This window comes from Salmo trutta, chromosome 28 (genome assembly GCF_901001165.1).
Source record: "Salmo trutta chromosome 28, fSalTru1.1, whole genome shotgun sequence".
Lineage (NCBI taxonomy): Eukaryota > Metazoa > Chordata > Actinopteri > Salmoniformes > Salmonidae > Salmo > Salmo trutta.
In genome coordinates, this window is record NC_042984.1 from 13,388,113 (window position 1) to 13,399,903 (window position 11,791).

General features: G+C 42.6%; 1 protein-coding gene across 2 annotated transcripts in view; it reads left to right on the forward strand.

The window, feature by feature from the left end:
• The window catches only part of LOC115165517 (RNA-binding motif, single-stranded-interacting protein 2), a 56,565-nt gene extending 46,186 nt beyond the window's left edge, over positions 1–10,379 (forward strand). The window contains exons 5-13 of one of the 2 annotated variants that reach the window (XM_029718695.1): positions 834–991; positions 1,394–1,473; positions 1,673–1,782; positions 2,939–2,985; positions 3,098–3,191; positions 6,821–6,874; positions 7,096–7,206; positions 7,384–7,464; positions 7,548–10,379. In XM_029718695.1, coding sequence (XP_029574555.1) covers positions 834–991; positions 1,394–1,473; positions 1,673–1,782; positions 2,939–2,985; positions 3,098–3,191; positions 6,821–6,874; positions 7,096–7,206; positions 7,384–7,464; positions 7,548–7,625 — 813 coding nt within the window. In that variant the 3' untranslated portion in view covers positions 7,626–10,379. The remainder of the gene's footprint in view (positions 1–833; positions 992–1,393; positions 1,474–1,672; positions 1,783–2,938; positions 2,986–3,097; positions 3,192–6,820; positions 6,875–7,095; positions 7,207–7,383; positions 7,465–7,547) is intronic. The other variant, XM_029718696.1, reaches the window with a different exon arrangement.
• Positions 10,380–11,791: the final 1,412 nt, after the last annotated feature.

Below are 11,791 nucleotides of genomic sequence, written 5' to 3' on the forward strand. Positions count from 1 at the left end.
CAGGCAGAGAGAAAGAACCCTCTCTTCTGTGAGGTCAGATGAAGTCCAGCCAGACTGTCTCTAGATCTCCACTTCATCCCCCTCTTTTCACTCTACCCTGCTTCTATCTTCCTGTTTCCCTCCTTCAGCTCCCATTTATCAGCCACGTAGGAACCACGCAGATAATTTCTCACAATAGTTTTTCCAGATATGTTAAATCATTTCCTCAGGTTTAGAAAGTAGCCCTGCCTCAGGTGTGTATGTTGTTAAAGTCCTCTCACTCTCTTTCATCTCTCTGTCTGTAATCCAGCAACAGGAACAAGACCCCACTAACCTGTACATCTCCAACCTGCTCCTGTCTATGGATGAGCAGTTTTAACCCTGTACCCCCCTCCCTCCCTCCCTCCATCCCTCCCTCCCTCCCTCCATCCCCCCACAGCAACAGGACCCCACTAACCTGTACATCTCCAACCTGCTCCTGTCTATGGATGAGCAGATTTAACCCTGTTCCACCCTCACTCTCTCCCTCCCTCCCTCCTTCCCTTTTCTCCCTCCCTCCCTCCCTCCCCTCCCTCCCTCCATCCCCCCACAGCAACAAGACCCCACTAACCTGTACATCTCCAACCTGCTCCAGTCTTTGGACGAGCAGATTTAACCCTGTTCCACACTCCCTCCCTCCCTCCCTCCCGCCACAGCAACAGGAACAAGACCCCACTAACCTGTACATCTCCAACCTGCCCCTGTCTTTGGACGAGCAGATTTAACCCTGTACCCCTCTCTCTCTCACTCTCTCTGTCTCTCTCTTTGTCTCTCTCTCTCTCTCTATATATATATATCTCTCTCTCTCCCCACAGCAACAGGAGCAGGACCCCACTAACCTGTACATCTCCAACCTGCCCCTGTCTTTGGATGAGCAGGAGTTGGAGAATTTGCTGAAGCCCTTCAGCCAGGTCATCTCCACACGCATCCTCAGAGACGCCAACGGCACCAGCAGAGGAGTGGGCTTTGCCAGGTAAACAATTTCTACACCTCTCACCTGAAAACAAAGTCTAAGTTCACAGCTATGTAGGAGAAGCATAAACAGACTCCCTCATACTGAATAATGCGTATCTCCATATTTAAACAGTGAGAAATGCAACGTTATGGGTACATATACCTTTGTCAACGCGTGGCCACCCTCAGCGGGGTCGCCCGCAACCAGAAGCACCCGGTTTAGGGCAAAAGCATAGAGGAAGAGGCGGAGCCTGAAAACCTAATGCTTCTGGTTTCTGAAGACCCCACTCAGATGTTTCTTTACGCCCACTACATCAGGTTAAGGCATAGCTGGCTTGCCAGCTGAACTCAACTATCTGCCCTCTGCTGGTCATTGGCGATAGTACATCACATCCTTCTTTAAATCACACTTTCTTTTCAGGATGGAGTCAACAGAGAAATGTGAGACTATCATTCAACATTTCAACGGCAAATATATCAAGACTCCACCTGGAGTTCCAGGTGAGACATCTCTATCTGAACAGGTGTTATTTTTATCAGACAGTTCTGTATGAAGCTGAGGAGCAGGTCAGGAGTAACGGAAAGGCTCTTCCACAGTATCTGGATTCACTCTCCTATTTTAATAAACAATATACACACAGAATATGGCCCTTCACTGTTCCACAGTCACTCAACCGTCTTCCTCTCCTCCACTCCACAGTGCCCTCGGAACCCCTGTTATGTAAGTTTGCAGACGGAGGACAGAAGAAGAGACAGAGCATGGGAAGGTACCTGCAGCATGGCCGTCCCTGGACAAGAGATGGAGAAACGGTCAGTTCTCATTGAGACAGTAAACAGCCTGCTATTGTCCCCGTAGCCTCTCATTTTATCAAGGCTGTTCAGGTCATTTTATCTAGGCTGTTCAGGTCAATTTATTATCTAGGCTGTTCAGGTCATTTTATCAAGGCTGTTCAGGTCATTTTATCTAGGCTGTTCAGGTCATTTTATCTAGGCTGTTCAGGTCATTTTATCAAGGCTGTTCAGGTCATTTTATCTAGGCTGTTCAGGTCATTTTATCTAGGCTGTTCAGGTCAATTTATTATCTAGGCTGTTCAGGTCATTTATCAAGGCTGTTCAGGTCATTTTATCTAGGCTGTTCAGGTCATTTTATCAAGGCTGTTCAGGTCATTTTATCAAGGCTGTTCAGGTCATTTTATCAAGGCTGTTCAGGTCATTTTATCAAGGCTGTTCAGGTCATTTTATCTAGGCTGTTCAGGTCATTTTATCAAGGCTGTTCAGGTCATTTTATCAAGGCTGTTCAGGTCATTTTATCAAGGCTGTTCAGGTCATTTTATCAAGGCTGTTCAGGTCATTTTATCAAGGCTGTTCAGGTCATTTTATCTAGGCTGTTCAGGTCATTTTATCAAGGCTGTTCAGGTCATTTTATCAAGGCTGTTCAGGTCATTTTATCTAGGCTGTTCAGGTCATTTTATCAAGGCTGTTCAGGTCATTTTATCTAGGCTGTTCAGGTCATTTTATCAAGGCTGTTCAGGTCTTTATCAAGGCTGTTCAGGTCATTTTATCAAGGCTGTTCAGGTCATTTTATCAAGGCTGTTCAGGTCATTTTCTACTCTATCAAGTACAATAATGTTAAAGCTAAAATGTCTGTCTTGTTCTAAAATCTATCTGGTTAGGTATTTCTCAGTCAAACGCAGGGGCTCTGCATTGCAGTGCTAGAAGTGTCACTACAGACCCGGTTTTGATCCCGGACTGTATCACAACCAGCCGTGATCGGGAGTCCCATAGGGTGGCGCACAATTGGCCCATCGTCGTCCGGGTTAGGGGAGGGTTTGGCCTGGGTAGGCCATCATTGTAATTAAGAATTTGTTCTTAACTAACTTGCCTAATTAAATAAAGGTTAAAGAAAATAAAAAATCTAATGTAATACTGTATGTGTGCTTACTACATGTGTATCTGTTTACCACAGGGAGGAATGACACTGACCTATGACCCCACCACAGCTTTACAGAACGGGTGAGTTCAGATACTCCACTAAACCTCACGGAGAAAATCCTAGACATATGTACTGCAGGAGAAGCAGTATGTGTTGGATACTGATGGGTCTTCTCTCGCTGTGTGTCTCCAGGTTCTACTCAGCTCCCTACAGTATGGCCCCTAACAGAATGATCGCTCAGACATCCCTCTCCCCCTACATGCATTCTCCTGTAAATACCTACCAGGTCAGTACAGTCTGTTGTATCTCTCCTGTAAATACCTACCAGGTCAGTACAGTCTGTTGTATCTCTCCTGTTAATACCTACCAGGTCAGGACAGTCTGTTGTATCTCTCCTGTAAATACCTACCAGGTCAGTACAGTCTGTTGTATCTCTCCTGTTAATACCTACCAGGTCAGGACAAACTATTGTATCTCTCCTGTTAATACCTACCAGGTCAGGACAAACTATTGTATCTCTCCTGTTAATACCTACCAGGTCAGGACAGTCTGTTGTATCTCTCCTGTTAATACCTACCAGGTCAGGACAGTCTATTGTATCTCTCCTGTAAATACTGTATCTACCAGGTCAGGACAGTCTGTTGTATCTCTCCTGTAAATACTGTACCTACCAGGTCAGAACAGTCTGTTGTATCTCTCCTGTAAATACTATACCTACCAGGTCAGGACAGTCTGTTGTATCTCTCCTGTAAATACTGTACCTACCAGGTCAGTGCAGTCTGTTGTATCTCTCCTGTTAATACCTACCAGGTCAGTACAAACTATTGTATCTCTCCTGTTAATACCTACCAGGTCAGGACAAACTATTGTATCTCTCCTATTAATACCTACCAGGTCAGGACAGTCTGTTGTATCTCTGCTGTTAATACCTACCAGGTCAGAACAGTCTGTTGTATCTCTCCTGTAAATACTGTACCTACCAGGTCAGGACAGTCTGTTGTATCTCTCCTGTTAATACCTACCAGGTCAGTGCAGTCTGTTGTATCTCTCCTGTTAATACCTACCAGGTCAGTACAGTCTGTTGTATCTCTGCTGTAAATACTGTATCTACCAGGTCAGGACAGTCTGTTGTATCTCTCCTGTAAATACCTACCAGGTCAGGACAGTCTGTTGTATCTCTCCTGTAAATACCTACCAGGTCAGTGCAGTCTGTTGTATCTCTGCTGTAAATACTGTACCTACCAGGTCAGGACAGTCTGTTGTATCTCTCCTGTAAATACCTACCAGGTCAGGACAGTCTGTTGTATCTCTCCTGTAAATACCTACCAGGTCAGTACAGTCTGTTGTATCTCTGCTGTTAATACCTACCAGGTCAGAACAGTCTGTTGTATCTCTCCTGTTAATACCTACCAGGTCAGGACAGTCTGTTGTATCTCTGCTGTAAATACCTACCAGGTCAGGACAGTCTGTTGTATCTCTGCTGTAAATACTGTACCTACCAGGTCAGGACAGTCTGTTGTATCTCTGCTGTAAATACTGTATCTACCAGGTCAGGACAGTCTGTTGTATCTCTGCTGTAAATACTGTATCTACCAGGTCAGGACAGTGTGTTGTATCTCTCCTGTAAATACCTACCAGGTCAGTACAGTCTGTTGTATCTCTGCTGTAAATACTGTATCTACCAGGTCAGGACAGTCTGTGTCTCTCCTGTAAATACTGTACCTACCAGGTCAGGACAGTCTGTTGTATCTCTGCTGTAAATACTGTATCTACCAGGTCAGGACAGTCTGTGTCTCTCCTGTAAATACTGTACCTACCAGGTCAGGACAGCCTGTTGTTAATACCTACCAGGTCAGGACAGTCTGTTGTATCTCTCCTGTAAATCCTGTACCTACCATGTCAGGACAGTCTGTTGTATCTCTCCTATTAATACCTACCAGGTCAGGACAGTCTGTGTCTCTCCTGTAAATACTGTATCTACCAGGTCAGGACAGTCTGTTGTATCTCTGCTGTAAATACTGTACCTACCAGGTCAGGACAGTCTGTTGTATCTCTCCTGTATATACCTACCAGGTCAGGACAGTCTGTTGTATCTCTCCTGTATATACCTACCAGGTCAGGACAGTCTGTTGTATCTCTGCTGTAAATACTGTATCTACATGGTCAGGACAGTCTGTTGTATCTCTCCTGTAAATACTGTACCTACCAGGTCAGGACAGTCTGTTGTATCTCTCCTGTAAATACTGTACCTACCAGGTCAGGACAGTCTGTTGTATCTCTGCTGTAAATACTGTATCTACCAGGTCAGGACAGTCTGTTGTGTCTCTGCTGTAAATACTGTATCTACCAGGTCAGGACAGTCTGTTGTATCTCTCCTGTATATACTGTACCTACCATATCAGGACAGTCTATTGTATCTCTCCTGTAAATACCTACCAGGTCAGTACAGTCTGTTGTATCTCTCCTGTAAATGCCTACCAGGTCAGGACAGTCTGTTGTATCTCTCCTATTAATACCTACCAGGTCAGTACAGTCTGTTGTATCTCTCCTGTAAATACTGTACCTACCAGGTCAGGACAAACTATTGTATCTCTCCTGTAAATACCTACCAGGTCAGGACAGTCTGTTGTATCTCTCCTGTTAATACCTACCAGGTCAGGACAGTCTGTTGTATCTCTTCTATTAATACCTACCAGGTCAGTACAGTCTGTTGTATCTCTCCTGTAAATACTGTACCTACCAGGTCAGGACAAACTATTGTATCTCTCCTGTAAATACCTACCAGGTCAGGACAGTCTGTTGTATCTCTCCTGTAAATACCTACCAGGTCAGGACAGTCTGTTGTATCTCTGCTGTAAATACTGTATCTACCAGGTCAGGACAGTCTGTTGTATCTCTCCTGTATATACTGTACCTACCATATCAGGACAGTCTATTGTATCTCTCCTGTAAATACCTACCAGGTCAGTACAGTCTGTTGTATCTCTCCTGTAAATGCCTACCAGGTCAGGACAGTCTGTTGTATCTCTCCTATTAATACCTACCAGGTCAGTACAGTCTGTTGTATCTCTCCTGTAAATACTGTACCTACCAGGTCAGGACAAACTATTGTATCTCTCCTGTAAATACCTACCAGGTCAGGACAGTCTGTTGTATCTCTCCTGTTAATACCTACCAGGTCAGGACAGTCTGTTGTATCTCTCCTATTAATACCTACCAGGCCAGTACAGTCTGTTGTATCTCTCCTGTAAATACTGTACCTACCAGGTCAGGACAAACTATTGTATCTCTCCTGTAAATACCTACCAGGTCAGGACAGTCTGTTGTATCTCTCCTGTAAACACCTACCAGGTCAGGACAGTCTGTTGTATCTCTCCTGTAAATACCTACCAGGTCAGGACATTCTGTTGTATCTCTCCTGTAAATGCCTACCAGGTCAGGACAGTCTGTTGTATCTCTGCTGTAAATACTGTAGCTACCAGGTCAGTACAGTCTGTTGTATTTCTCCTGTAAATACCTACTTGGTGTATTGTATTTCTCCTGTAAATACCTACTTGGTCTATTGTATTTCTCCTGTAAATACCTACTTGGTGTATTGTATTTCTCCTGTAAATACCTACTTGGTGTATTGTATTTCTCCTGTAAATACCTACCTGGTCTATTGTATTTCTCCTGTAAATACCTACTTGGTGTATTGTATTTCTCCTGTAAATACCTACTTGGTGTATTGTATTTCTCCTGTAAATACCTACTTGGTCTATTGTATTTCTCCTGTAAATATCTACTTGGTCTATTGTATTTCTCCTGTAAATACCTACTTGGTCAGTGCACAGTCTGTTGTATTGCTTTGGATGTATTTCTTATTTTGAAAATCTGCAAAAATCTATCTTATGTTGTGTCTTCACTCTGCTGCAGATCCACAGTCCACAGTCCTGGATGCATCATCAGTCGTACCTCATGCAGACCTCAGTAAGTTGTACCCACCGCTACTGTTATTGTGGGTCTGTTACTGCCTATTAGTGAATCAGTGTGATCCGTCTCTGTGTATCTCTCTCTGTTTGAGAGAGATACACCTGCTAAGGATAAACAAAATGCTCTCTGTGGAGTTTGAGCTGACACACTTTTGTGTATGTGCATACATGCATTTCTGTTTGTCTGTGTGTATGATAACTCTCTGTGTGTGTCCTTAGGGCCAACTCCTGACACAGGCCATGGACCACACAATGTCCATCCAGCCCACCTCTATGATGGGGCCTCCCACACAGCAGCTCAGCCACCTCTCTATGGGCAGCAGTGGCACGGTCAGTCCCCACAGAACACAACTATAGACACATAGATACATACATTGGACAAAAACATTGTGTTCGCAGTGCAATTCCTAATGCCATTTCCATCCCCCCATAAAGACAGTTTTACTCAGACACATGAATAGATTGTAAAATGATTACTTTCTAATATGTTTCTCCTCTCTATTTTAGTATATGCCTGCAAACACATCAATGCAAGGGACCTACATCCCTCAGTACACCCAAGTGCCTCAAACCAACGTTTCAGTTGAGGTAAGAAACGTCCTCCTACACAGTCACTTCACTGACGGTTCAATGATCAATTGATCCTCCTCACCTCTTCAATATGTTAACAGGAACTTGCCGTCCTACAACAGGTTGCCCTGGAGACGCCCACAGAACACCCAGACTACTCCTACCAGCACAGCAAGTGAAGAGGAGCCACTGGTGGGTTTACTAGTCTGTCTCCTGGGCAACCTGCCGTCCGTACAGCTCAGCTCATAGTGACTCTGGGCAGTACACACCAGACAGACGGAGGAATACGGACCAGACTGTCACACTAAAGACAAAAGGATATTTTCAAATCAGAGGTTATGGTCAACTGTTGGACATGTGGAACATCTATTTTGATAACAGAACATGACTCTATAGTCGAAGAAAGAGAAAAACACACCACACACACATTATTTTCTGTGCACGTATTAACAAGTTATTTTTCACACTATTCTGGGGAGAATGAAAACCAGCAATATAAGTTACACCACCATGTGTCATTTTACAGTCCTTTAGTTTTACTTTTACATTTTTTATATGCAGATTTTTTTTGTCATGTTATTTTTAAGCTTTTCGTCAGATTGTTTTTGTTGCACAGATTCAAAAAGTAAATGATCAATGATTTGTTTCTCAATTTCACAATGCCATTGTTGTTTTTGTTCACTTCACGCTGCTTGTTTTAATTGTGTAATTGTTTGAAGAGAGAAGGCTGAACAAACTGCTCAAGTTACTTAGACGTGAGTCATCTGGTGGTATCAACTGTTCTCTCTCTAAAGGGAAAAGTATTGCAGGAGAATGAAACATTATTGGAAGTGGTCTTACTGTTTTTAGCACTTGGGTCCCTAGTTAAAGTTGTCACAATTTAAATAGATATTTAGAAAGAACACTTAAGACAATCAAATATATTGAAATTATTATTTCCAGATTCTGGCCAATTATAATAAAACTATACAGGGAAAATGAAAAATATCCGCACAATAAAATTTGACAGAGTAATTTAGTTGTTGGTTATATTTTGTGAATTTAATGCTAAATTGCTCCAATGCTACCCAACAACATAAATAAGTCTTTCAATTTGGTTTTAGTGGGTTAAGCTGCTACCGTTTAAACAGACCCAAAGTTGTTCTTAGGAGTTCATATCATTGAGTGTTGAGCTAGTAGTTTAAAGAAGTAAATTAGAGATCCAAAAAGTATGGCCAGTACTGAGATACTTTGCCGTGTCTTTTTGATTCCAGCTTTCTCTCTGTCTGTTGATTCCTCTGTTTTTGTTTGTTTGTTTTGATTGAGTGAAAATTTTGTTTATTTAAAGAAAGTTTTCTTGATTTTTTTTTTTTTAATTCAATTTAATACTTTTAAGATTGATCAATGTTATTTTTGGTAGTGTGCATTGAGTAGGTACTTGTTTCTTTGGACAGTAGATTCAAGTAAAAAATATATATTTGTTGGCTTTTTCTTTTCAAATAGTGTCTGCCATTACTGTCATGTGCTTTGGGTTGTGACTACAAGGAATACAGCTACGACTGGAAGTTAAGTTTCGTAGCAGCTTAGAACATTTTAGCTAACCTTAACCCTTTTCCTAACCTTAACACAAGTCTCCTAACCTGCCACGTTAATTCTCCTAACCTGATACAAAAGGGCACTTCCAGTCATAGCAGTACTCCTGCTAGTGAGAACCGTGTTTTGCTTTTTCTCCATCTCTGGTTTTATTTTCAATCACATGGAAAAGGCTTCAAATGTTTGAGATTTCCAATCCGTCTGTGTCAACAGGTTTTGGCACTTTCACACTTTTGCAGTGGCGTGCTTACTGCCCATCAGTCCAAGATAATTGTGTTATACCTCTTACAAATAATTTCTGATATGTGTCCCAAGTGGTAGTCATTCAGTCAGTCAGCGGTTAGGGAATGCTGTGTCTGAAAAGTAATATTACCTCTCTAGCAATGTAGAACCTTGCACAATGTTAATGTGCAAGGTCCTGAGATGCTTTATGAGGTCACAACTTCCATGGTTCTCAAGGCGTCTGTCTCACAGTCACAGCAGGTACTGTGTCCATATCCTCACTCTTCTGTCCTATGTTCAGAAACTAGGCTCCAATCCAACTGTTATTTCTCAAAATGGCCAGTGATCTATGCAATTAATTTGTCTACAATAATGCAATACTTATATTTCAGGTGACAACAATGGACTGTTTGTCAATAGTGACTTTTGAAACACAAATGTATCATTCTGCTATCAGTGGCTTTCATTTGAGTTTAACTTAATCCAAAACCTCTAGTTGTAAGACTATCAGCCTCATTGTTCATCTAATGACAGTGAGATGGCTGCATAAAAGGGAATGGTTCATGAGATTAGAGCAAATCCCTCAGCTATCTTGCAAAAGGCCTCACACCATCTCCTAACAATGGGATACAGAGTACCTTGACCATCCAGATAGGGTCCTTATTGTTGTTGGTTAACCAAATATTGGTAGATCTTTTTTGTTTGTTACCAAAGACGACTTCCGGTAGGCATTTGAACATTTCTTCTAAGTGATCAATACTGTAGAATAAATCTGTAATTTGTTTTATCTTGTTCCTTTCCATTGATTTGTTACTGTACATGCCAAGCTTTGTTGACACTAGTAATAATCTCTATGAATTAAGCCATTCATTCATTTATGGTAGGAAGTAAGAATCACAGAAATGCCTTAGACTTCATCAAGAGGGGATTTAAAGGGTGCTACACTACACTGCTATCTGGAAACATTCATCCATTGTCTGCAAATGTTTGATAAACAGGAATACTTCTCTTAGATTTGTAGAATCAGTCTTAGGAAACCACAATTCAATGTTTGATACATTATCCGTCATATTTATTGAGGCCGTCATCATTCCAGATTGTTGTTTAACTCAAATAAAATGTTCAGCCTTAGTTTGAAACGTCAAAATGCTCTTGCCCTTTTCCATAGTTCAGATATTCATTCAGGGGTGTCAATGTCATTACATAGAGGGCCTAATGGTGTCTGCTGGTTTCCCCTTTCAATTAAGACCCACAGTGCATTTGGAAAGTATTCAGACCTCTTCACTTTTCAACATTGTTACATTACAGCCTTATTCTAAAATGGATTAAATAAAATGTTTTCCTTATTTACACACAATACCCCATAATGACAAAGTGAAAACAGATTTTTAGAAGAAAAATGTAGTTACATAAGTATTCAGACACTTTGCTATGAGACTCAAAATTGAGCTCAGGTGTATCCTGTTTCCATTGATCATCCTTGATGTTTCTACAGCTTGATTGGAGTCCACCTGTGGTAAATTCAATTGATTAGACATGATTTGTAAAGGCACACACCTGTCTATATAAAGGTCCCACAGTTGACAGTGCATGTCAGAGCAAAAACCAAGCCGAGGTTGAAGGAATTGTCTGTAGAGCTCCAAGAAAGGATTGTGTCGAGGCACAGATCTGGGGAAGGGTACCAAAACATTTCTGCAGCATTGAAGATCCCAAAGGACACAGTGGCCTCCATCATTCTTAAAATGGAATTAGTTTGAAAACCTCAAGACTCTTCCTAGAGATGGCCGCCCGGCCAAACTGAGCAATTGAGGGAGAAGGGCCTTGGTCAGGGAGGTGACCAAGAACCCGATGGTGACCCGGACAGAGCTCCAGAGTTCCTCTGTGGAGATGGGAGAACCTTCCAGAAGGACAACCATGTCTGCAGCACTCCACCAATCAGGCCTTTATGGTAGAATGGCCAGACGGAAGCCACTCCTCAGTAAAAGGCACATGACAGCCTGCTTGGAGTTTGCCAAACGGCACCTAAAGGACTCCGACCATGAGAAACAATATTCTCTGGTCTGATGAAACCAAGATTGAACTCTTTGGCCTGAATGCCAAGAGTCATGCCTGGAGGAAACCTGGCACCATCCCTACGGTGAAGCATGGTGGTGGCAGCATCATGCTGTGGGGATGTTTTTCAGCAGCAGGGACTGGGAGACTAGTCAGGATCGAGGGAAATATGAACGGAGCAAAGTACAGAGATCCTTGATGAAAACCTGCTCAGGACCTCAGACTGGGGCGAATGTTCACCTTCCTACAGGACAATGACCCTAAGCACACAGCCAAGACAACACAGGAGTGGCTTTGGGACAAGTCTCTGAATGTCCTTGAGTGGCCCAGCCAGAGCCCGGACTTGAACATCTGGAGAGACCTGAAAATAGCTGCGCAGCAATACTCCCCATCCAACCTAACAGAGCTTGAGAGGATCTGCAAAGAATGGGAGAAACTCCCCAAATACAGATGTGCCAAGCTTGTAGCGTAATACCCAAGAAGACTTGAGGCTGTAATC